Source organism: Lupinus angustifolius, chromosome LG18 (genome assembly GCF_001865875.1).
Source record: "Lupinus angustifolius cultivar Tanjil chromosome LG18, LupAngTanjil_v1.0, whole genome shotgun sequence".
NCBI classification, from domain to species: Eukaryota; Viridiplantae; Streptophyta; class Magnoliopsida; order Fabales; family Fabaceae; genus Lupinus; species Lupinus angustifolius.
Window position 1 is genome coordinate 12323684 of NC_032026.1, and position 21906 is coordinate 12345589.

The 21906-nt window shown below is 32.4% G+C and overlaps 3 protein-coding genes across 3 annotated transcripts; 1 reads left to right on the forward strand and 2 right to left on the reverse strand.

The window, feature by feature from the left end:
• On the reverse strand, window positions 209-4596 carry LOC109333334 (AP-1 complex subunit mu-2). The gene is made up of 11 exons (XM_019568775.1): window positions 4372-4596; window positions 4106-4252; window positions 3944-4006; window positions 3293-3469; window positions 3093-3196; window positions 2405-2512; window positions 2191-2287; window positions 1958-2055; window positions 1645-1786; window positions 1418-1540; window positions 209-792 (listed from the first exon to the last, which is right to left on the reverse strand). Exons 1-11 carry the CDS (start codon window positions 4498-4500, stop codon window positions 694-696), a joined length of 1287 nt encoding a protein of 428 aa, XP_019424320.1. The 5' UTR covers window positions 4501-4596; the 3' UTR covers window positions 209-693.
• LOC109332698 (lysM domain receptor-like kinase 3) lies at window positions 6160-10405 on the reverse strand. The gene is made up of 10 exons (XM_019567719.1): window positions 9748-10405; window positions 9132-9332; window positions 8873-9003; window positions 8678-8767; window positions 8487-8592; window positions 7966-8117; window positions 7502-7599; window positions 7189-7327; window positions 6986-7084; window positions 6160-6439 (listed from the first exon to the last, which is right to left on the reverse strand). The coding sequence occupies exons 1-10, from the start codon at window positions 10403-10405 to the stop codon at window positions 6275-6277; spliced, it is 1839 nt and encodes a 612-aa protein (XP_019423264.1). The 3' UTR covers window positions 6160-6274.
• LOC109332441 (peroxidase 28-like) lies at window positions 17898-20172 on the forward strand. Its single transcript, XM_019567423.1, has 2 exons — window positions 17898-18365; window positions 19275-20172. Exons 1-2 carry the CDS (start codon window positions 17997-17999, stop codon window positions 20052-20054), a joined length of 1149 nt encoding a protein of 382 aa, XP_019422968.1. The 5' UTR covers window positions 17898-17996; the 3' UTR covers window positions 20055-20172.

Genomic DNA, 21906 nt, shown 5'->3' on the forward strand with positions numbered 1-21906 from the left:
AGACATGTGATTTGTGTCATTGAATTTGAAGTGTTGTGGGATTTTTTTTATAAAAAACATGCAAACTTACAAACTAAATTATTCATGGTCGGTTCAGTTCCTACACAGAAATGCAACATAAACTAAACTGAACCTAACCATATCCTTCTATTCAGTTATTGAAATTGCACAAAAATATTGAACCGAATTACAACCCTAACCCTTACAATAAAAACACAGACAAATTCTGATTCTCAGCTATTGACCTGCAACCATCTTTTTGAATGAATGGTTAAATTCACTTTTCTAGTTACATATTAATACAACAAAATTGACAGATTAAAAATACAAGAGGGGGAATATTCAATCTTGGTAATACAAAAGTAAGAACCCTCTTACAGATAAAAATCGAATAACAATTTTAAGATGATGAAAAAAGATAGACAGATTGTAAATAAAAAGCAAGTGAGTACAAAAACCCAAGAACAAAGCATTTTCGCTATCAATACAGATTTGACCAAAATGACTTACGTAGGAAGTTCTGCTAACACTTGGCCAATTCCTGACCAAAAAACTATCACAAAGGTAGAGACGGTTTGGCCAAATAAACTTCAATGTTAAAGAGTCCCTCCTCCATCCATCAGTTTGCAGTCATTGGTCACTGATGACACAATTATTTGTTGGATTTCAAGCACAAAATGGGGATAGGAGATCTTAAATAAGCCTTAGTTCATACTCTCCAGCCATTGTTATGTATCTCACCCATGGTAGAGCCTGATACCCACTTTTTTCAATGATCTTCAAGTATCTTACCTATAAAACCAAAACATTTACATAGTAATTGCCATCTTTCATCAAATCATTTGAAGCTTAAGCTTAGCTAACTGACATTTACATAGTAATTGCCATCTTACATAGTAATTACCTATTCCTATACAACTACAACCAAGCCTTAAACCCACTATATGAGGTCAGCTACATGGATCAAACGATATCTTATCATAAATTATGTTCATTGACAAAATATTGATCTCTAAATCTTACGTAATCATTTCGCCTATGGTTTTTCTTAGTCTCCTTCTTGCTCTAGGAATTGAACTAACCTCCATTTGAACTACTCTCCTTAGTAGAACTTCTAATGGCATAAAATTAAAATTGTGTATTAATCTCTGATCCTTTTCCAATGCCATTTTCTGTTTTTCTCTACTATCAATCGTTTTGCTAATTTAATATTACTATTTATAAAAAATTGTTGTTTTGAATTTTTTAATATCAATGGCACTGTGAAAACAATGAACTATGACATTAACCAAAATCTAATCAGACTAAGATGGAGCATGGAAGGAAGCAGATGTGATTTCCAATGCTGAGAAAATATCCTAACAATACTCTCTGAATATTGGAAGAAAAATTTAAAACTATGTTTATGTAGCAATACCTGTATTCCAGAAACAGTAAAATATGGTATCTCAAATTTCACACGTATAGGAGCTTTTCTCTCTGGAGTTGCTTCCTCATCTGTTATACTGGGAAGACGAAACTCTGCTCTTAACATATACTCCTGAAAGTATCGAAGAGGGGAAACAAATCCAGTAAATCAATCAAATTGAGGTATTGAGATGGGTGTTATTAAAGGTACGATGCCATTTCCGAGGGAACTCATACCTTTCCTCCAGGGAATGATCGTATCTTCCAGATTAATGCATCTTTTTCAGGTGCATATGATGCAGATCCCATTGAAGTTCGAACATTTGGATTGGTTGCATCAACAGGCACAGGCAACTCAATTTCGACGCTTGTAGCAGTGCTGTAAAATAAATTCCATTAGGCTGGAAAGTGAACATATTTAGGATGTTCTAATATCTAGATAAAAAAAACCCAGTACATGAATTTAAGGGAAGCAATGCTCCCACCTTCTGTAAAGAGAACAGAAGGGAAGGAAAAGTAACAAATATAAGAGAAGAAGAAATTTCAATACCTACGTTCCTTAAATTGGCTCCTAGCTTTTACCATAATCTCAATCCGACTCTTTGAATGCTTTTCAACTTGTGCTTCCACCCAAATTAATGGTTTAACCTGAAAGTAGAGATGTTGAAATCAATATACTTCAAAATTCTTTTCTTCTATCTCAGTCCATCTATCTCTCAATATGTATGTGAGTGTGACCCCTAAAAACGTAGAGTTGTTTCACAACTAGAGAAGAAGATGAACCTGTGTGCTGAGTCTATATGTCATCAAATCAAATGCTCCATCAGGTGGTATGAAAGAAATCGTCCGGTCGTTTTCAAATCGAGCCAAACGAACACATCTTCAAATGCCAGACATAATTTGAGAACTAGTATCATGAAGAGGAAACATGCTTGTAGAAAATAAAATGTTCACCCAAAATGATCACTTTATAAGGACAAGAGTCAAGCAGACTTACTGATGAAATTTAATGTCTTCCAAGTCTATCGCTTTTCCCTTGGTTGTTCTGCCTTGTGCCTCTAATAATACTCTATCATTTAAGCCCAGTTTACACTCAGGCATACCACTGCATTAAATATACCAAGAATGACATCTTCGTTTTCTCAGATACATACTCTAGCATGAAGTTGATTAGACTAACAGATACTCCACACATGATATTCCAAACAGATGTCAACTGTAAATGTAGGGAGCAACATGTATTGAGTGATTCTTGGACCAGTCTACAATACATCTAATGGGGTGGACAAGAGATATGTTTGCTTAGCACAGCATCCTAAAGAAAACCTCAGGGAAAATGAATGAATAAAGCAATCAGTAAGCATGTATATTCAGCATCCACTACACAAAAAACATAACATATTCTAAGTTCAAATTGCTACTCAAATCATGTTTGGTTCCCTAATGTATGCCTCTTCAATCCTCATCAATAATCACACACCCATACACAAGTATATACAAAAATACAAACACCGAAAACAATAAACGATAAAAATGATATAAGCACGTAGTAGCCCATAAACCAACAACTTAGAGTTTAGATGGAGCAAGTCAGCAACCAATAGTAGAAACCCAAATTATTTAACAGCCCGTCTCAAACAAATAGCTCAAACTTCAATAGATCTTAAGGAAAGTAGAAAGCCTACCTCAAATATGTTCTCATCTTTAGTGCCCCAACAACATCAGACCTAATTATTTGTCCATTGCTATTGACAAGGATATTAACACTCTCCACCACATCCAAGAAAACCTAAACATATAACAGAAAAGTAAAATCGGCAGCTTAGACACCACCACCAAATTACAACTCAAAATGACACAGATTGTTCACTTTTTTAATAACCACCTCATTTTTCTTGTAGTTTATCCCTTCACTGCGCCATGACACAGCATTAGTTACAGCCATGGGAGGTCTCTGCGTAACTTCCATTCTATAAGCATCCGTCTTGATAAATTCACTGAGAATCTTAGCCTCAGTATACTGAGGGTATCCAAAGTCCATAATTTCATCAAGTAGTTCATACTGCCAATGACAGAAGAAACCAGAATATCAAAATCACAGACCTAGGGAGCTTTGAGAATAGCTTCTAAAAAGTTTATATGGCCTTATCTAATCATATACACACTTAAACAGGTATTTAGAAGAGTTTATGAGAATAACCGATCTTATAAACTCTATGTAGTTTATTTCAACAAGCTTGTCTGTGAATGCTATGAAATAAGCTTAAATTAACTCATAGTTAGATCATAAGCTCTCGTCTGATAAGTGTTTACTGAAAAGGCATTAAATTAAGCGGTTTAGCCAAATGCCCAAATGTGTCCTTAGTTTATGTTTGGATCAGCTTGTTTAGCCAAAGGTTTCCGTAGTTTTCGGATTATCTTAATAGCTCATTTAAGTTCAAAACAGCTTCCAATTAAAATAGAAAGAGAGACGGGTTTTCTCTAAAAATTAATCAAAACCAAAAGTGCTATTAAACGAAATTAGTAAAGCAATTACCACAACGACAAAGTTATCCCTTAGAGATTCCTCTTCCAATTCTTCAAAGTAATGCTTAAACACCTGCCACAAAGGCACAGATCGAACATTTTAGTTTACGAAATCAAAATTTAAACGATTAGAATAAATATCAAGATTAGCAACGAAGGTAGCTTTGCTTACATCAACTATACGGTGGAGGAAAAAAAGAAGGCTAGCGGCATTGCAGTTTTGCCTAGCGGCAATCATGAGGTAAACGTTGCTGTGTTGTATGAACATGTAGGTAACGCCATTATCGTACACAACTGGATCTTGAGACTGCGCATCAGCCTGTACCGTTCAAAACAAAACAGAAACAAAATTCTTAGAAAACGGAATCAGTAAAGTTTGATTTACGCAGAGAACAATAATGTAATGAAATGAAGGTGGAGGTGTTTGATTCGATTGACCTCTTTCTCGATGAGCTTGGTGAAGAAGCGTTCGGCTTCGACGGCGGAGACATCGCCGCGGTAATCGCGCCAGATGAGGACGCGGCCTTTGATGTCGAGAAGGAACAGAGCAGAGGCTGCCCCTGCCATTGCTCGATTTGGATCCCAAAAATCTAAATCAGATCAGCGTTGCGAGTTAGAACTAGAGACACCCAACGACGACGTTGCTGGCACTGGTAAACAATGGCTTTATTTTTATTTTATATTTTGGAAGATTTTTTAATTTTTAAACAAATTTATGAGTTTAATATATGTACTCTAGTTTATAAACTGTTAAACTAATGAGATTGAATCAAACTAAACTGATAAATATGGTTCGTTCTTTTTGTTTATAATCATTTCGATTAATATTTTTAGAGATTTAGGAATTGCTCCAACAAAATCAAACAACATATTTATAAAAAATATTTTCATTATTCCATGTATAATAGTAAAGGAACTATAAATATATTTAGATTTGAAGTTTAACTCTTTTAAATAAACTTATCATGCACTCTAAAGTTTTATTCATATCTAGTTACTTTTGTTCTTGTTTTTCACAATTGTAGCTATGTGATTTTGTTCTTCTTTGAAGTTAAGAAAGATAACCTTTTATAGTAAATAGATAATGTTCATGAGTTTGCTTAGATTTGATTAATTTAATATGTTACATGATTTTCCCTAAAATAATTTGAAATTATTAATTTAGAAAACTTAATAAAAATATTTAGAATTGCTATACTCATATTATCAAGTATATATAATAGTCCAATATATTTATAATTAGTGCACCTTATCATCAATAATGTATAAAAATATTAATAACTAAAGGTTCCGTAGGAAATCTTGACAATTTTATATTAATTCTTTAATATTAATTATTTCCTTTCTAAAATAGATATTTATTCTCATAAAAGATCCGATGATAAATAAGTGGTCTCATGACATTTTTTTCTTTTATGAATATATTACTAATAAGATTATATGCCCAAAAAAATTAGCAGGCAGGTAAACAACTTTTGAATTATATGGTTATAATAAATATAATCACATCATCAATTAATCACATGTAATTATGTATGTTACTTATTATATAGTTACTATGAAACGGAATTTTTTCTATATTGGAATATATAATTGGATTTACACTTATATAGTGTTTAAAGTAAAGGAAGAGGCGATGGATTTTGTATGAAGTTAAATTTTAGAAAGATCTTTCCACCTACATATCTTCAAATTAATCATTATTCATCATATAGGACTCCCTCAATACTTATCACCGGCAATTGTAATTCCTACTTCCCAGCATAATGTTATAATAATGGGATCCTATGCTGTTGTTAAGCTAAATCAAATGATCAAAAAGTGAAAAATATTTTTTTACTTAAGGTAGTAATCATGTTTCAAGTTGTAATTATTTGGGATCTATATTAATACACATGATTGACAGCTTCTTTCAATGCAAATTAAGGGATGACATCTTATGTCTCACGAAATTATTTTAACTTAAATATATTTTTTCAACAAATCATAATCAATGATATACAAAATGACACATGCATACATCTATTGCTCTTCATATTAGAAGCTCATATAAACAAAGAAGCTAGTTATTTTTTCTTCTTAAGTTTTTATTTTTAAAATTGAGCTTCTTTCTGTCAATAAGAATAACAAGGAGAAATTAGTAGAGCATATTTTCAATACATTAAGAAGTCATGATCACCTTTACTCCTACAATCATCTTCTTTTAAAAAACTAGAATCTATATACAGTATTATACACCCCTAAAAACCTGAGCTTAACCCAAATGGCAGCAACATACTAATATATTAACACAGCAAATACAAGTATACATATACTTGTATCTTCAAGTAGCAATGAGTCTTCATCTACCATTAAATACTCCACTAAAAACCTGGCTGTCTCCACCTAGTGATGCTTCCCACTCTATAGAGGACATCACAATCTGTGATAATGTGCCAACAACCTCCCTCATTTCAGGCCTGTCCACTGGATCTTCGCGCATGCACCAGTGAGCTAGCTCTGCCATCTGCAACATTCATAATATGAAAGGGAGTCATAAATATTGACACATGTATACATCATAAGAAAGCAGCATTATTTGCATGGACACAAGAGAAAAGAAATTACTTTTTTTGAACATCAGAATTTGACATTTTCTCTTACAGAAGTCATGTGACTTATTTCTATTTTTCCCAGTAAATTTGCTTTAGGTGCATGTGCTTGACTTTTTCCCTTGTCTTGTAGTTTCAGATTCGGACTTTCAGTCAAAGAAAATATAATGCAACTCATGATCAACTAAGGGATAAAATACCAAATACTTACTTTGAGGCATAAAAATTTTCATTGCTGCATGTCTTCTTATATGCAAGAAATGGATTCTGAGAAAAAATACATGGGTTGTCCTCCACAGTGACATGCCCTATTACTAGCTATCATGTTTAAACTACTTCTTTGTTTTCTAAACTTTATTTCTAAAGAGAAATAAGTTAAAGGGAATGTACCAAAAAAAACAAGGATAGTAGAGGTACATAAATGGAGAATTGAAGAAAGACATATTGAGATTGAATCTAACCTTGTAGATATCTTCTACAGGATAGTTACTTTGAAGATTCACATCAATGACTTCTTGTAAAGCAGCCTCTGGCTCATCGTCTAGGAATATACCATTAACCTGAATGTGAAAAAATCAGCTTTTTTTCTTTTGAGTGAAAAATATTAAATTCAATTTCTCTCCATATCTTCTGTGTTTTATCTTAAAAAAAGAGCTTGACTTACTACTGCAATAAGCGATTTCATTTTGGTGGTTTCTTTGCTGTCACGAAACAGTGCACGTTTCCCTGTTATCAACTCTGACAGAACTACTCCAAATGCAAATACATCGGTTTTTACGGTTACCTGAAGCTCCTTCAGAGATCTTAAACAGGGAAAAAAGAAAAAAGAAGTGATCATATCAGAAGCAAAATTAGTTAGTTGGAGAGTAATTTTCTCTATCTGAGTTTAAGTAGATCAATGATAGCAACTAGCAAGAATATTGTTTACTGTTGAATGCACTGAGAGTCTTGTTATGATTGAGAATCATAAAACCTACTCTGGTGGAAGATAGCCTGGTGTTCCAACAAGCCTTGTTGCTATGAATTCTTCATCATTTGTCCGTTCTACTAGCTTTGCAAGTCCAAAATCTGCCACCTACACATCCAACGCCTACTTAATTGTTTGATTTCAACTAACAAAATTTAAAAGACTTTGGCTCAATGCTATGTTCTTAAGTTAATTTTACAAATAAATGACATGACTCCATCTCCAACAAGTTACTCCTTAAATTTTTGCTTGCTGTATTTTACTTAAATGTATATCTAAGAGGATCAAGTATAATGCTTGAAGACTATCTTGTTCTGTTAAATTACATATATACATGTTATCTTATGACAACTGATTTATGGGTACAAGAGTCATGGACACAACTAAAATAGAGTTGAGAAAATTAATACCGACACAATAGAAGTTAGAGCAATTCTTGGTTAGAAGTGAGCAAAACAAATCAAGGACAACTACCTTTGCTCTAAGCTTCTCATCAAGAAGAATATTGCTTGTCTTTACATCACGGTGAACATATCGTGATTTCGTATAATCATGTATGTATTCAAGACCTTTTGCTGCATCTAATGCAATCTGAGTCCTAGCACACCAAGAAAGATGCTGGTGACCTGTTCCATTACCATGGTTTAGAAATCTTAATATAAATGTAAAATTGTTTCACCTTTTCTTGTATTACTACTAACTGTAGTACACCGAAGTATTAGCATATTGGATTTAACTTTCACACAATAGTTAGATAGAATTAATATATATAATTATGAGTAAAAATAATCTATATATCATTATTAAAAAATGAAGATAAGGGTTAATAATCCATGTGATATGCTTTTTTTAGAAGTATGGCCTTGTGGGTTGTGTGGCTGTGGCCTTTGTGCTGTTAATAATAAATCATTCACCTTATTCAACTTTTCTTGGTCTAAGGCTTTTTAAAACATGTATCATTATTTGGTAGGAAATAGATCTTGGAAGCAATTTACCTTTCAGCAATGGATCTTGAAGATGTTCACTGAGAGATCCATTTGGAACATACTCATACACCAAATAAAGGTGGTCATCTCCACTAGCATATCCCAACAACTCTACCTGAAACATTAACTATATCTATAATATATTCAAACACAAATGTTATAATTATGTTAAAGATCACTTCATCTTAGAGATTGCTTACAATGTTAATATGATGGATATTACATAAGGCCTTGAGTTCTGCATAGAATTCTTTAGATTTAGTAGACTTCATCTTCTTCACAGCAACCTCCTGAATATTAAAATAGCTATTATTCTCAAATTTTTAGTTTGGATATGAAAAAGATATGCTTGCTTTTTTTAAGACCATTCATGAATCTAGGTAGGATTTGCATACCTTTTCTAACATTCCAAAATATACCTCCCCATATCCACCAACTCCAATCTTTCGAGTTTCATCGAAGTTATTTGTAGCATCTTCGATCTCCTCAAGAGTATAAACTACTGGTCTTTCTGTTTCAAATTGTCCTGCACTTGTGCCAATATTTACAACATAATAAGCAACAATCTTTCTATCTTCATGAGCTATTAACCTATTACTGAAGATTTTGTATTTTTTATTACAGGTTGTTTTGAAATACTTATTCTCAAGTTACCTTCCAAAGATTCTCTATGAAATTGGTTCTTCAAGGAAATAGTTCTATTGGCAATTGATCTCTTGGAGACAATGTTTGGACCGTCTTCGCTAGTTTCATAGGGTTTTTTCCTCCCGAAAATGAGAAAGATCATTGTAATAATTGAAAGTGATGCCACACCTGCTAAAATCCCAATGATTATTACCCAAATGTGTTTTTTTCCTGCAAACAAGGAAAACCAAAGCAAGAGAAATTAGAGTTCTTGCTAGCATAAATGAAACTGTTTGACTTCTTGTTCTAGGGGCAAACATCTCAGTTTCCCTTAAGTAAGGTCTTTTGTTATGTGAATCAAAAAATTGCTAACCAAAATATAGAAGCTCTATTGATGGAACTAATTTTCAATTTGAAGAATACCACTACTACTGTTGGCAGACTCCAAAAGTTGCAGAGTTAATGCAAGTTCAGAACATTTTTGAGTTATGATTATGAATCATCAATGGTATGTTTTAGTTAAGCACATACCTAAATGATATTATCTGAAACAAAATTAACTCACAATTCACATAAGAACACAATAAAAATAAGCAAATATCATTAATAATCAAATCATGTAGAGGTTGAGGTAGAGATCACTCACCTTTTCCATTGGGCTGTGGAAGCCCATTCAATTCCATAGGAACAAATATCACCCAACCAATATCTATGAATGATGGGTTTTGATTCAGAACTTGGTTCATACTGACCAAACCATCAAATGTTGCATTTAGCAGATTAGTAATAGACGTTGGTGTATCACTCCACTGGACTGTATATGTTACAACAATTTGAGAATCACTTTCGGAACACCCACATGGAATATGTATTACTAAATTCTCATTTGAAACCAATACACTATTATTAGGCCATGCTTGGCCACTATAAATCATGGTTTTTATGTCCAAAAAACTATCATTTGGGTTCACCTTGTAGGTTGCATCATAGAAATATCCACTAAGGTCTATGGTTTTTTTGCAAGAACAAGGTACTGTTATGAGGTAATCTTGTTTGGTGCCACGCATTATGGGTTTGATTTGAGAAGGACTAACAGAATAAAAAGAAGCTATTTCTTCTATATTGATACCATAGCTTATGTGGTAGAGTGAGGCGTTGCATGACATGATCTTTGCAGAACACTTAAATGGTTCCATGTAGGTTGATGATTTAGTTGAAGCTTTAGAGGAGAACACATTAACTAATGAAGTTGCCAACAGAAGGAGGAGAAGAGAAAAAAGAAGTTGAGATAGAGAAGAAGCCATAGTTATGTTGTGATCGTGAAACTTGTCTAGGTAGAAACGGAGATAACTTGGAATGATGCAATGAGCTGTTTTCAAAGTGAATCTCTTGCATTGTCATTTTTTTTGTAATTTAAGTCCAAATTTTTTCATTTCCCCTTTAAATGTTTTATGTTCATTTACATGATTATACAAAAAAAAAAAGTTGGTATGTCGATATACATAATAAAAATCACATATTAAATTTGCACAACCGTGGCTCTTTTTTCTATAGGTTCTGAATGAAGTAGGTATAAACTCAGCATTGACTTAGAAATTATAATGATGAATGGATGATATTCACAATACTATTCTTTACTGCTATATTGCATGTCTGTTACGAACAAGGTTGGGGCATCTTTCCTAAGATCACAGACGGCAATATTGGCCAAATTACGCCCAGTTGAATATAAAGCCATAGGCTATATTCCACTAATATGAAAAAACTACAGATTGTATGATAATGATATATGAGAGGGAATCTAGTAAATTTAAATTTTTTACTTCATACCTTAGTCATCAATATGAAAATCTAATGGTTTAGATTTATTCATTAATTTAAACCATTGGATTTCTCTAGAATTAATTGTTTAAATTTAAAGTAAGTTTTTTAAATTTACTCTTCAAGTAAGTGTGTCACTCCCCAAGATATATTTGCCCCTTATCAATTTCATTAGATCATATTTTCAGCAGGATTTAGCTATATTTTTTTTGTTTCATACAAAGGAAAGCTATCATCGTTAATGAAGCTAGCAATTTATCCACAACACCAGGGATGATACTGTTGGACCGCCTAGATCTCACTCTAAGTCTAATATCACAAAAATGTTTAAGAGAGATATAAAATTACCTCCTAAATTTAAAAATTATATTATGTAATTAGGAGAAGATTATGATAAGATTATATTTTGTTAATTTTAGATTTAATTTCCAAATATCTGGATTAAGATTATATTTCATCAATCCATATATTAGATTTCAAATACTATTTAAGTAATGCTAACCCTCATTCAAAGGGCATCAATAAAAATTACATCTTTTTTATCATTCTTAGTTTTCCTTTAGTATATTAGAATTATTCATTGCAAGGGTATCACTCTAACATTGGTGCTTTCATTGTTGTTCTCATGCCTCATAAACCTACTTTGTCTTCTTCATCCACACACTCTACCATGGAGGACACTTCCAATGTGATGGTTCTAGAAAAATTGGCTGCTATGCAGCAGAACATGAATGAATGACATGATATATTCCAGGCGTCCACGGAAAGCACCCTTAATGGGTTAGTGGAAAAGATGGCAAGGCTAACCACTAACACAACACAAACACAAACACCACCACCGCCATATGACTTTCAACCAACACCACCGCCACCATATGGCTCCCAACCAAGACCACCAGCAACTCCATATGGTTGTGGACTGTTTCCACCACAAGGAAATATAAAACCTTCGAAATTACAACTAAAACCAAATGATGGTACAGAACCACAAGATTGGTTATTCCAAGCAGAATAATATTTCAACTTATATCAAGTTGCTTCCTTTCAACGCCTTGAACTCGTAGCATTTTCAATGAAAGGAAACGCCTTAAGTTGGTATAAGTGGATGTTTCAAACCAATCAATTAACAAGTTGGGAAGGCTTTACAAAAGCTCTGGTGGTACGTTTTGGACCATCTACATTTGCAAATCCTTAAGTTGAACTATTTAAATTAAAACAAACTACTACAGTCACAGATTACCAAACCAGATTTGAACGTCTCTTAAATCAAGTAGTCGGAATGACTCCTGAAATGCTGCTCAATTGTTTCTTATCTGGACTTCATCCAGAGATTGGGTGCGAACTAGCAATTTAGCAACCCTTTTCGGTGATTCATGCAATTGGGTTGGCAAAATTGATGGAAAGTAAAATCGTTGCGGCAAAGGCCACATCAAATCGTTCATGGTGCTCCCAAACAACTACAATAACCAATCCCTAGATTGCTGGACTTAATGGTGTTAGCCAAACTACATCGCACACTCTGCCCATAAAAAGACTCACTGCAACTCAAATACAGGAACGACGCGCACAAGAAATATGTTATAATTGCAATGAAAAGTTCATTCCAGGACACCGTTGTCAACCAAAGAAATTCCTCTTGATGCTGAGTGAGGAAGGTAGTGAGGGTCTAATTGCTAATGACCCTAATTTACCGATGTTGGATGCGGAATGCATAGCTCATGACATAGACCAATCAGAAATTATTCACTTCCACTTATATGATCACGCTCTACAATGTAACCCATCTCCAAAGACTCTTAAATTTGAAGGCCAGATTTTTGGACATACAATGACTATGTTAATAGATACGGATAGTTCACACAATGTTATGCAACCCCGAGTTGCACAATTTTTTACAGCTACCTATCTGCTAAACCCCAAAGTTTCTAGTCATGGTAGGTAATGGTGAACATATTTATTGTGCTGGCTTATGTAAAGAAACTCCTCTCAACCTACAACAACAATTATTTCACATTCCATTTTATCTTTTGCCAATACAAGGAACTGATGTGGTATTAAGGATTGAATGGTTAAGTAACCTAGGACCAGTCACTTCAGATTTTGTCATTCCCTCTATGACATTCACATATGACAATAAACTCATCACCTTAACCGGACAACACTCAACTTCACCAACATTATCCACCTTCCACCAACTCAAAAGACTAACACATACAGATGCTATTGCAGACATATTTTGTGTCACAGTTGCACTCACCCAAATACAGTCATTAACAACACAAACAACCTATCTAGCCTTAACAGACCCAAACAATACCCGCAATAAAGCTATTCAACTCATACTAAAGGAGTTTGAGTCAATCTTCAGTACCCCAAAAGGATTACCACCACAAAGACAACATGATCATAAAATTGTCCTCCTACCCAACGCATCCCCAGTTAATGTTAAACTTTACTGATATCCTCACTCCCAAAACGAAGTAATGGCAACTCTATTATCAGATATGTTACAAGCTGGCATAGTAGTACCAAGTACTAGCTCGTTTTCATCCCCAATTTTACTAGTTCGAAAGAAAGATGGAACATGGCGTTTTTGTGTGGATTACCGTAGTTTGAATGTAATTATTGTTAAAAATCGGTTTCCAATTCCTACTATTGATGAGCTCCTAGATAAATTAGCAACTGCTCATATTTTCTCAAAAATTAATTTAAGATCTGGATACCATCAAATTAGATTGGACTCTGCCGACACTCACAAAACAACATTTCGGACAGTAGACGGACATTATGAGTTACTGGTAATGCCCTTGGCCTCACTAATGGGTCATCAACGTTCCAAGCTGCCATGACTGCTTTATTACGACCATATCTTCAAAAATTTGTTCTTGTATTTTTTTTGATGATATATTAATCTACAGCAAGACCTTGACTAAACATCTAACACACTTAAGGTTAATTTTAGCCTTATTAAGGGAGCAGAAATTTTTCGCAAAATTATCTGAATGTGTTTTTGGCGTGCATAGCGTGGATTATCTAGGACATATATTATCAGGCGACGGCGTACAGCCAGACCTGGAAAAAATTCAAGCCATTGTTGAATGGCCAACACCAAAGTCGATCACGGCCTTAAGGGGTTTCCTTGGCCTCACCGGGTTTTATCGATGGTTTATCAAATAATATGCCTCACATGCCGCTCCTCTGACAGCTTTACTAAAGATAGGAAGTTTTACATGGAGTACCTTAACCCAACAAGCATTCAAAAATTTAAAACACATAATGACAAATGCTCCGGTACTAGCTCTACCAAACTTCACTATGACTTTTGATGTTGAAACATATGCTTCAGGGATCGCCATTGGTGTTGTTTTATCCCAAAAAATATCACCTGCATGAAAAATGAGGGTACTAATACTCAAGAGAATAATTTTATAGAGCTACTCACACAATTACTAGAGGAGAAGAAAAGACACCTAAAACAATTACAAAAGTATACGTTGGAGACCCCAACTCATCAGTTAAGGAATTCAAGTGTTATCAATAAAGGTCAAGAAGCTCAACAACAAACTCCACCATTGGATCTACCTTGTGGACACGTGAATCTTACGCCCAACAAGAACCAACCGTGTGGCAAGATGGCCTACGTGGCACCACAAGAAGAAGACAAAGTTGTAGGTGCACCCTTACTCAAAGCACACAACACATGGAATCAACTCATTTTCCCTCCCAACAGATACACCCAATACAACACACAAGAAAAGTACACACAAAGACAAAAATAAGCAACTCCACATTGAATCACACCTTGAGGACAAGGTGTCCCTTGAAGAACCGGGCAATGTTGGACCGCCTGGATCTCACTCTGAGTCCAGTATCACAAGAAGGTCCAAGAGAGATATGAGACTACCTCCTAAATTTAAAGATTATCTTATATAATTAGGAGAAGATAATGATAAGATTATATTTTGTTAATTTTAGATTTAATTTCCAAATAACTGGATTAAGATTATATTTCATCAATCCATAGATTAGATTTCAAGTACTATTATATTTAAGTAATGTTAACCTTCATTCAAAGAGCATCAATAAAAATTACATCTTTTTTATTATTCTTAGTTTCCTTTAGTATATTATAATTATTCACCGTTAGGGGTATCCCTAACAGATACTATCATGTAGCTATTTAAATGCAAATCACATAATTTTGCATTCTATACATGCATCCTTATTAATATGTTTAGTTTAATGCCACTTGATAATCCGAAAGCCCATTTAATTTTCCTTATAAAAAGAATAGCTAATCACTTTGGTATTTGAAAATTTAGTCATCCATTACTTTAGTCCTGAAAGATAGAAATTATAAGTTTAATCCTTAAAAGTGCATTACATCATAGATTAAATTGGTATATATATAGCTTCTAAGACTAAATTTATAATATTTTACTAAAAGGACCATAGGTTGTCAAGGATAAAAATGAATATTTATTCTCTTTAAAAATGAATTAAGGTATCAACTATCAAGGACGGAACTACTGTATTGATTACTTTGTCATATAGCTTAGCTGTAATAAGTGGAGGGTTATACCATGAATATATTGTTTTTAAAGGTTGAGTGTGAAATATTTACGAATGACTTCTCAAGATAAAGAAAAGGCCTTCTAGGTATGATTAGAGAACATTTTAGAGTACTGTAACATAGTCAAATAAATTTCACAAAGTCTCAGTGAAAGGAACCGAGATTTAAGGTTAATTGTTGGATAAATTAAGGTAAGAACCAATCGTTCATCTAAAAGCTGACAACAATAAACTATTCAAAAAAAAGTGTTTGTCTAGTATTTTCTATTCTATAGGATATGTTATTAGAAATATAATTCTCTAAACTTATTCTGCACAAGTTTTGTAGCACTAATCACAAAAAACTAATATATCGCGTTTGTTATTAAATAATCCCTCTATGACACTAATATAAGAAAAGGTTATTAAAAACAATTTAACAAATCAAAGTTAAAATAATAATTGAGAAGAATTGAAAATCACAATTATAATTATGATTGGGTATTGAGAAAAATAAAAAAAAAATCATTAATTTAATATTTTTACATTTCAAATGAGATTATTTAGAAAAATCATGCAAACAATTAAATATATTAGTTATTATTAGTATGAAATATGTGATTATGAATTTTAAATTGTGCAATACTATCGGTGAAGCATTAAAATGCATTCCGTACTTTCTGCATCTTTCAATTTTTTCTATTTTTATGGGTGGGTGGAATCAGTGTTGTTAGAACCGGATCGGACCGGACGGTCCGACCGGTTTGACCGCTGACCAGATTTGAAAACGGCTCTGGTTTGCCGTCTTAATCGAATGAGAGTTGGACTGCTTTGAACCGGAGAAAATTCGGTCCGACCGTGTTAAACTCGGTTAAACCGGATTAACTCAGGAAGTAAACCAGGTGGCTCACTTAAAAAAAAGACAATGTTCTAATATTTTGTTTTACTACGGTCCTAAAAAGGATAAATAGATATTTTTCAATATAATTATACATAATTATTAATTATATAAAGTTTTACATTTATATATAACTATATGTTTATAAATAAAAATTATTAATTATGTACGAAATCATTCGATCAGACTGGACTGTTTAATTATTTAAATTGATTAAACCTAATACGGAACCTCTACAAATTTGACGTTCGGCTCGAATTTCACAAGATTGGGTGGAATACTGTTTTCTGTGTGCATAATTTAGTGTATAAATGATGGATCACTTTTTTATTTGTGAAGTGGGAAGTAAGCAACTAATAAAATATTTCATGCCGAACTCAGAATTAGTATTTTTAGATTAAATCATTAAGTGGTCAAGTGGGTCTTTAATGTAAATTCTAATATGAGCCCACCCATTTTTATCTAGTGGTTACTAGTGAATCCTTTACTATTGTATAAATAAAGAATTAAAGATGACTTTCTCTCCATATATATCCCTTACATGTGGGAAGAAATTGGCTAACAATTTTTGTTATACCATCTAACAAATTGTGGTGTTGGTTAAGAAAACAACAAATTTGCTTTCTATGTATATATAGTAATATGAAATATGAATGTGAAGTGAGTTGTGGAGTCCACTTATGGATAAAAGTTGAAGTTTATGGATTGAAAGTATTTTTAGAGAAATTAAAAAAATGTAAACAATTATAAAATAACATATTGACCTAATTCATGAGTAAGGGATACTCTTCTAAATGATAGCCAAACACATTGGTTCTAAAGGAATAAAAAAAATTCCTCTATGAAATCATCTACCAAAAAAAACCTCCCTAATGTTAAGAAAATATCTAATATTGTAAAAGATCCTGGTAAAGATGAGATTATTTGTCTTAAATGGTATCTCATTCCATATCTCAAGTCAATTAAAATATAATTTTTTGTTATTTTTTATTTTTAAAGTTTTTCTTTTATTCATGTGGCAAAATATGATAGGTTTAGAACAGAGAATGACACATACAGTTGGGAATAAGGGATCCTTCTCCTTACGTAAATGGTGAGTTAAACTTCGTGTATAAGTGTTCATGTTTAGTAAAGAAAGAACTACCCAAAGAACCAAATATAGCTTATCTAGTCTCCCATTTTTGTCATTCCAAAATGGAGAAAAGATATTCTAGCCTCAAATTATAATTAGCACTGACTCCAACCTTAACTCTCCTCTCTAAGGCTCTACATATTTAGAGCAACTAATTTCGCACGCCAATTTCTTCCTTAATCAATAACAATAACACAAGTAAAAAAACAGTGGTTTAAAAAGCTGCTTAATTCTCCAACACTGGCTTAACTAATTCTCCTCCAACGGTTAATCACTCAAGTATAAAGGATTAGACTATAAGCCTCACACACTAAATCCATTCTGCATGTTTTTCATTGCCTCTATAGCCAACAAAACTTTATCTGAGAGGTTACTTGAATAATCAGCACCATAATAAAAAATAATATTTGTCCATTAAACTAACTTAAATTTTCAAACAACAAGTTAGGCTATAAACACAACCATTGAATATTGAGTTTTTTTTTGCATCAATATGAAAGTGGTAAGGTTTTTTGTTACGACCATTTTCATGTTCCACATGGTGATGGTTCCATGCATGGCTTTTACACCACGTGAGTGGTTTAACTTTATTGGTTTCGGAAACGAAGAGGGTCAGAAACCACAACCTCTATTGAAAGATGATCTAGGAGAACCACTAGTATTGACAGGTAATGAAGCAGAAAATCCAGGAGCTGCAGATCCTGCGATGGCTACCAAAACTGATCTGAGGGAAAAGTTTTATAGCCGGACTTGCCCAAGAGCAGAAAAAATTGTGGCTAATGTGGTTGCCGAAACTTTTAAGACAAACCCAAATGCACTCGCTAACGTTATTCGTCTTCAATTCCATGATTGCTTCGTTGGGGTAAGCTCTTCCGAACAACTAATTCATCATTTTTTTTTTCTGAATAGATTATTGTCATGCTTTTTCTTTATGGGACTTGCGAGCTATGTTATTGAAGAAATTATATTTTACTCGTTGAATATTCACTTGTTTATATCTATTATCCCACACTTTGTAACATTGCATATATTATTGGCATCTGATCGATTGAAAAAATATATTTAAGTTCAAAAATAATTAACTATTTTTTCGATCAATCATACTTAATGGCACATGCAGTGGTATAACTTGTAAGATAGGAAATATGCACTAAACATTCATATATGGGAGAGGACTTCAAGAGTCTCATCTTAGTCATCAATTAAAGGAAAATCTAATAATTTAAATTAATGACTAGATCTAAATCATTAAATTTCTCTAAAATTGATGGATAAGATGTCGAGTAAATTTTTAAAACTTACTCTACCTGAATCTCATTCATATATTATTCATTATTAACTATTGCGTATAAGTAATACATGGTAAATATAATTTAAAGATTTATACATAGTCACTTATATCATCTACTATTTACTAGTACTACTTTTTAGAGAATTAATAATGATTGAAAAATGAACGACAGATGATGGATTGACAATGTATAAAACTTTTATTCCATCCATACATTTTTTCTCTAAAAACATTGTGATTTATACATAGTTACTATATAATTCACTACTCATTTTATTTGTATTACTTTTCTTCAAGAGTAAGTGATAATTGAAAATAAATAATAAATGATAGATTGATAGCATATAAAATTCCTAATGCTTAATGCATACATTTCTTTAAAAACATTGTGGTTTAATCTAGAAAATAATTGTGGTCCTAAAAGCATTTTCTTATAAATCATAGTTTCTAAAATGGATTTGGCTACATGGTGGAAAACAGGGATGTGATGCCTCACTCTTGCTAGATTATATACCCTCTGGTGATCAAGTAGAGAAAAGTTCTGGTTTTAATGGTTTACTCCTCAAAGGTGCTGATCTTATTGATGATATAAAGTCAAAGCTAGAACAAGAGTGTCCTCAAATAGTGTCATGTGCTGATACATTAGTATTTGCAACCAACGAGGCTTTGATCCTAAGTGGTCTGCCACGTCAGCGTCCCCTAGGAGGGAGAAGGGACACACTAACTTCCCTTGCTAAAATGGCTGATGATAATAACCTACCTGCTCCAAACTGGCCATTGGAAAAGATGATAGAAACTTTCAAGAAGAAAGGGTTCAATGAGGAAGAAATGGTGATCCTACTTGGTGCACATTCAGTCGGTTCAACACACTGTGATTTCATCTTGTATAGGGCTTATAACTATAAAGAAAGTAATAACCCAGACCCTACTTTACCACAAGGGGTAGTTGATGAAATAAAAAAAGTATGTGTTGATGCTAACACACCCAAGTATAGAAACCCACCTATGAATTTTGATGAGACACCAACAGTGTTGGACAATCTTTTTTTCAAGAACATGGTGGAGAGAAATAAAACATTGCTTGAGACAGATGCATATTTGTTGAATGATCCTAGAACTGCACCAACTGTGCAACAGATGGCAGCTGACCCTGAATTGTTCCATAAGAGGTTTATGGAGCTGATGAGAAAGTTAAGTACTTTGAATGTGCTGACAGGGAAGGATGGAGAGATTAGGAAGACTTGTAGGTCCACTAATTAAGTAATTAGCATGTGTCATAAGCTAAGTATATGAACATGTTACTTAGTTATTAACTTAACTTAGGAAGAGAAATGTTCTCTCTTGATGAAAGCCCAGATATTGGTATGGGTCAGTGTATGTATTTTTATATTTTTTATTAAATCATGACTTTCATTTAATTTCTTATAATGAATGAGTAACTTGTGATAGTGTTTCTTTTGGGAAGAAATAAATGGATATTGTTATTGTTTTTGTGTACTTAAAGAGGGTACTATATATGCATCATTGGAAGAATAAAATTAAGAGTTAATTATATTGACACCTCATGAGTTTTAGTGAAATTACATAAATCACTCATCATTTTTCTACACATACACAAACCTCCATGTTTTTATATTTTCATTACACTGACCACACCCTGCATGAGAAATAAGTGTAATCTTTTAAACGAAGAATGTGATAAATGCAATTAAGTTAAACAAAACATGGTATATTGTGAGGGAAAATTGAAATTATCTTTTGTTACAAAATGTATCAACATTTCTAAAAAGATATTGTTTAAATTGCCCTTATACTATATCGTAATGAACCAAAAATAATAAAGAGGTATTGACTCATATATTATTTGGATTTGTCTCCACAATATATAATGTTTTGTTCAACTTAGTTGCATTTATCACATTTTTTGTTTACAAAATTACACTTATTTCTCATGCAAAGTCAGTGTAATGAAAGTATAAAAAATGAGGGGGTTTGTGTATGTGTAGAAAAATGATGAGTGGTTTATGTAATTTCAATAAAACTCAGGGGGTGTCAGTGTAATTTACTCTAAAATTAATAGTTATATGTGCATTTCATATGAAAATAGGGTAAAAATTGCAAAGTACTAATTAACTTCAATGTGTATGATCCACACATGTGTATATAAATTAAGAGAACAAATATATACATAGATAATGTAAAAGTTTTTTATATTATTACTGTATTATTTACCATTCATTTTCAATATGTTTGATTTTTCAGAAAAAGTAATTCAAATAAAGGGTAGATAATATATTGATTGTATAATTATTTATATTGTCAATGCATCAATATTACATTCTTAAATTAATACTCTATAGACTCAAAATTAGTGGTTAATATATATATATATATGTATATGTATCTTTACACAATTATTAACAAAATTATTTCAAATTTTAACTGAAAGATAATCATATCAAATTATTATTATTATTACAAGAAGAAGACAAATGGAAATCATAAGATTAAATTACGCGATAAAACACATTGAATGAATAAGGAAGAGAATGAATAAATGTAAAGTCACATTCATATTGTTTAATACAAGTTGATCGTGATTATTATTATTTTGTTACAAATTTTAAATGATGCATTAATCCTCACTTCTAAAAATTTTAGAATCAAATTGAGTTATTATCCATTTATTCACATTATTGCAACGAATGAAATCAAATTTTGCTGATAAATGTTACATTAATGCTCAATATCTTACACATTTATTATCAAAATTATTTCAAATATTAACTGAAATATAATCATTTTAACTAAAAGATAACAATATCATTTAAGTCCATAATCCACTGAATTATTATCATTAAATTATGTAATAAAAAACAATGAATGAATAAGAAAGGGAATGAACGGATGTAAAACCACATGCATATTGTTCAACACAAAATGATCCTAATTATTTTTTTATTTGTTCCAAATCTTCAATGATACATTAACTCTCACTTGCAAATTTCTTAGAATCAAATTAATTTGTTGTCAATTTATTCATATTTAAATTACAATGAATGAAATCAAATTTTGCTCATAAATATTACATTAATATCAATATATTGTTACA

What these genes read in the sequence shown, in the direction of transcription:
- LOC109333334 (XM_019568775.1), bottom strand. Translation starts at nt 4,500, where the DNA reads ATGGCAGGGGCAGCCTCTGCTCTGTTCCTTCTCGACATCAAAGGCCGC. An exon ending in AAGATGAGAACATATTTGAG is followed by an intron (nt 2,513 to 3,092) that starts GTAGGCTTTCTA and finishes TATTTAATGCAG; the next exon opens with TGGTATGCCTGAGTGTAAAC. An exon ending in TTACTGTTTCTGGAATACAG is followed by an intron (nt 793 to 1,417) that starts GTATTGCTACAT and finishes TTGGTTTTATAG; the next exon opens with GTAAGATACTTGAAGATCAT.
- LOC109332698 (XM_019567719.1), bottom strand. Translation starts at nt 10,405, where the DNA reads ATGGCTTCTTCTCTATCTCAACTTCTTTTTTCTCTTCTCCTCCTTCTG. An exon ending in ATTTTGGAATGTTAGAAAAG is followed by an intron (nt 8,768 to 8,872) that starts GTATGCAAATCC and finishes TTTAATATTCAG; the next exon opens with GAGGTTGCTGTGAAGAAGAT. An exon ending in CCAGGCTATCTTCCACCAGA is followed by an intron (nt 7,328 to 7,501) that starts GTAGGTTTTATG and finishes TCCCTGTTTAAG; the next exon opens with ATCTCTGAAGGAGCTTCAGG.
- LOC109332441 (XM_019567423.1), top strand. Translation starts at nt 17,997, where the DNA reads ATGAAAGTGGTAAGGTTTTTTGTTACGACCATTTTCATGTTCCACATG. An exon ending in TCCATGATTGCTTCGTTGGG is followed by an intron (nt 18,366 to 19,274) that starts GTAAGCTCTTCC and finishes GGTGGAAAACAG; the next exon opens with GGATGTGATGCCTCACTCTT.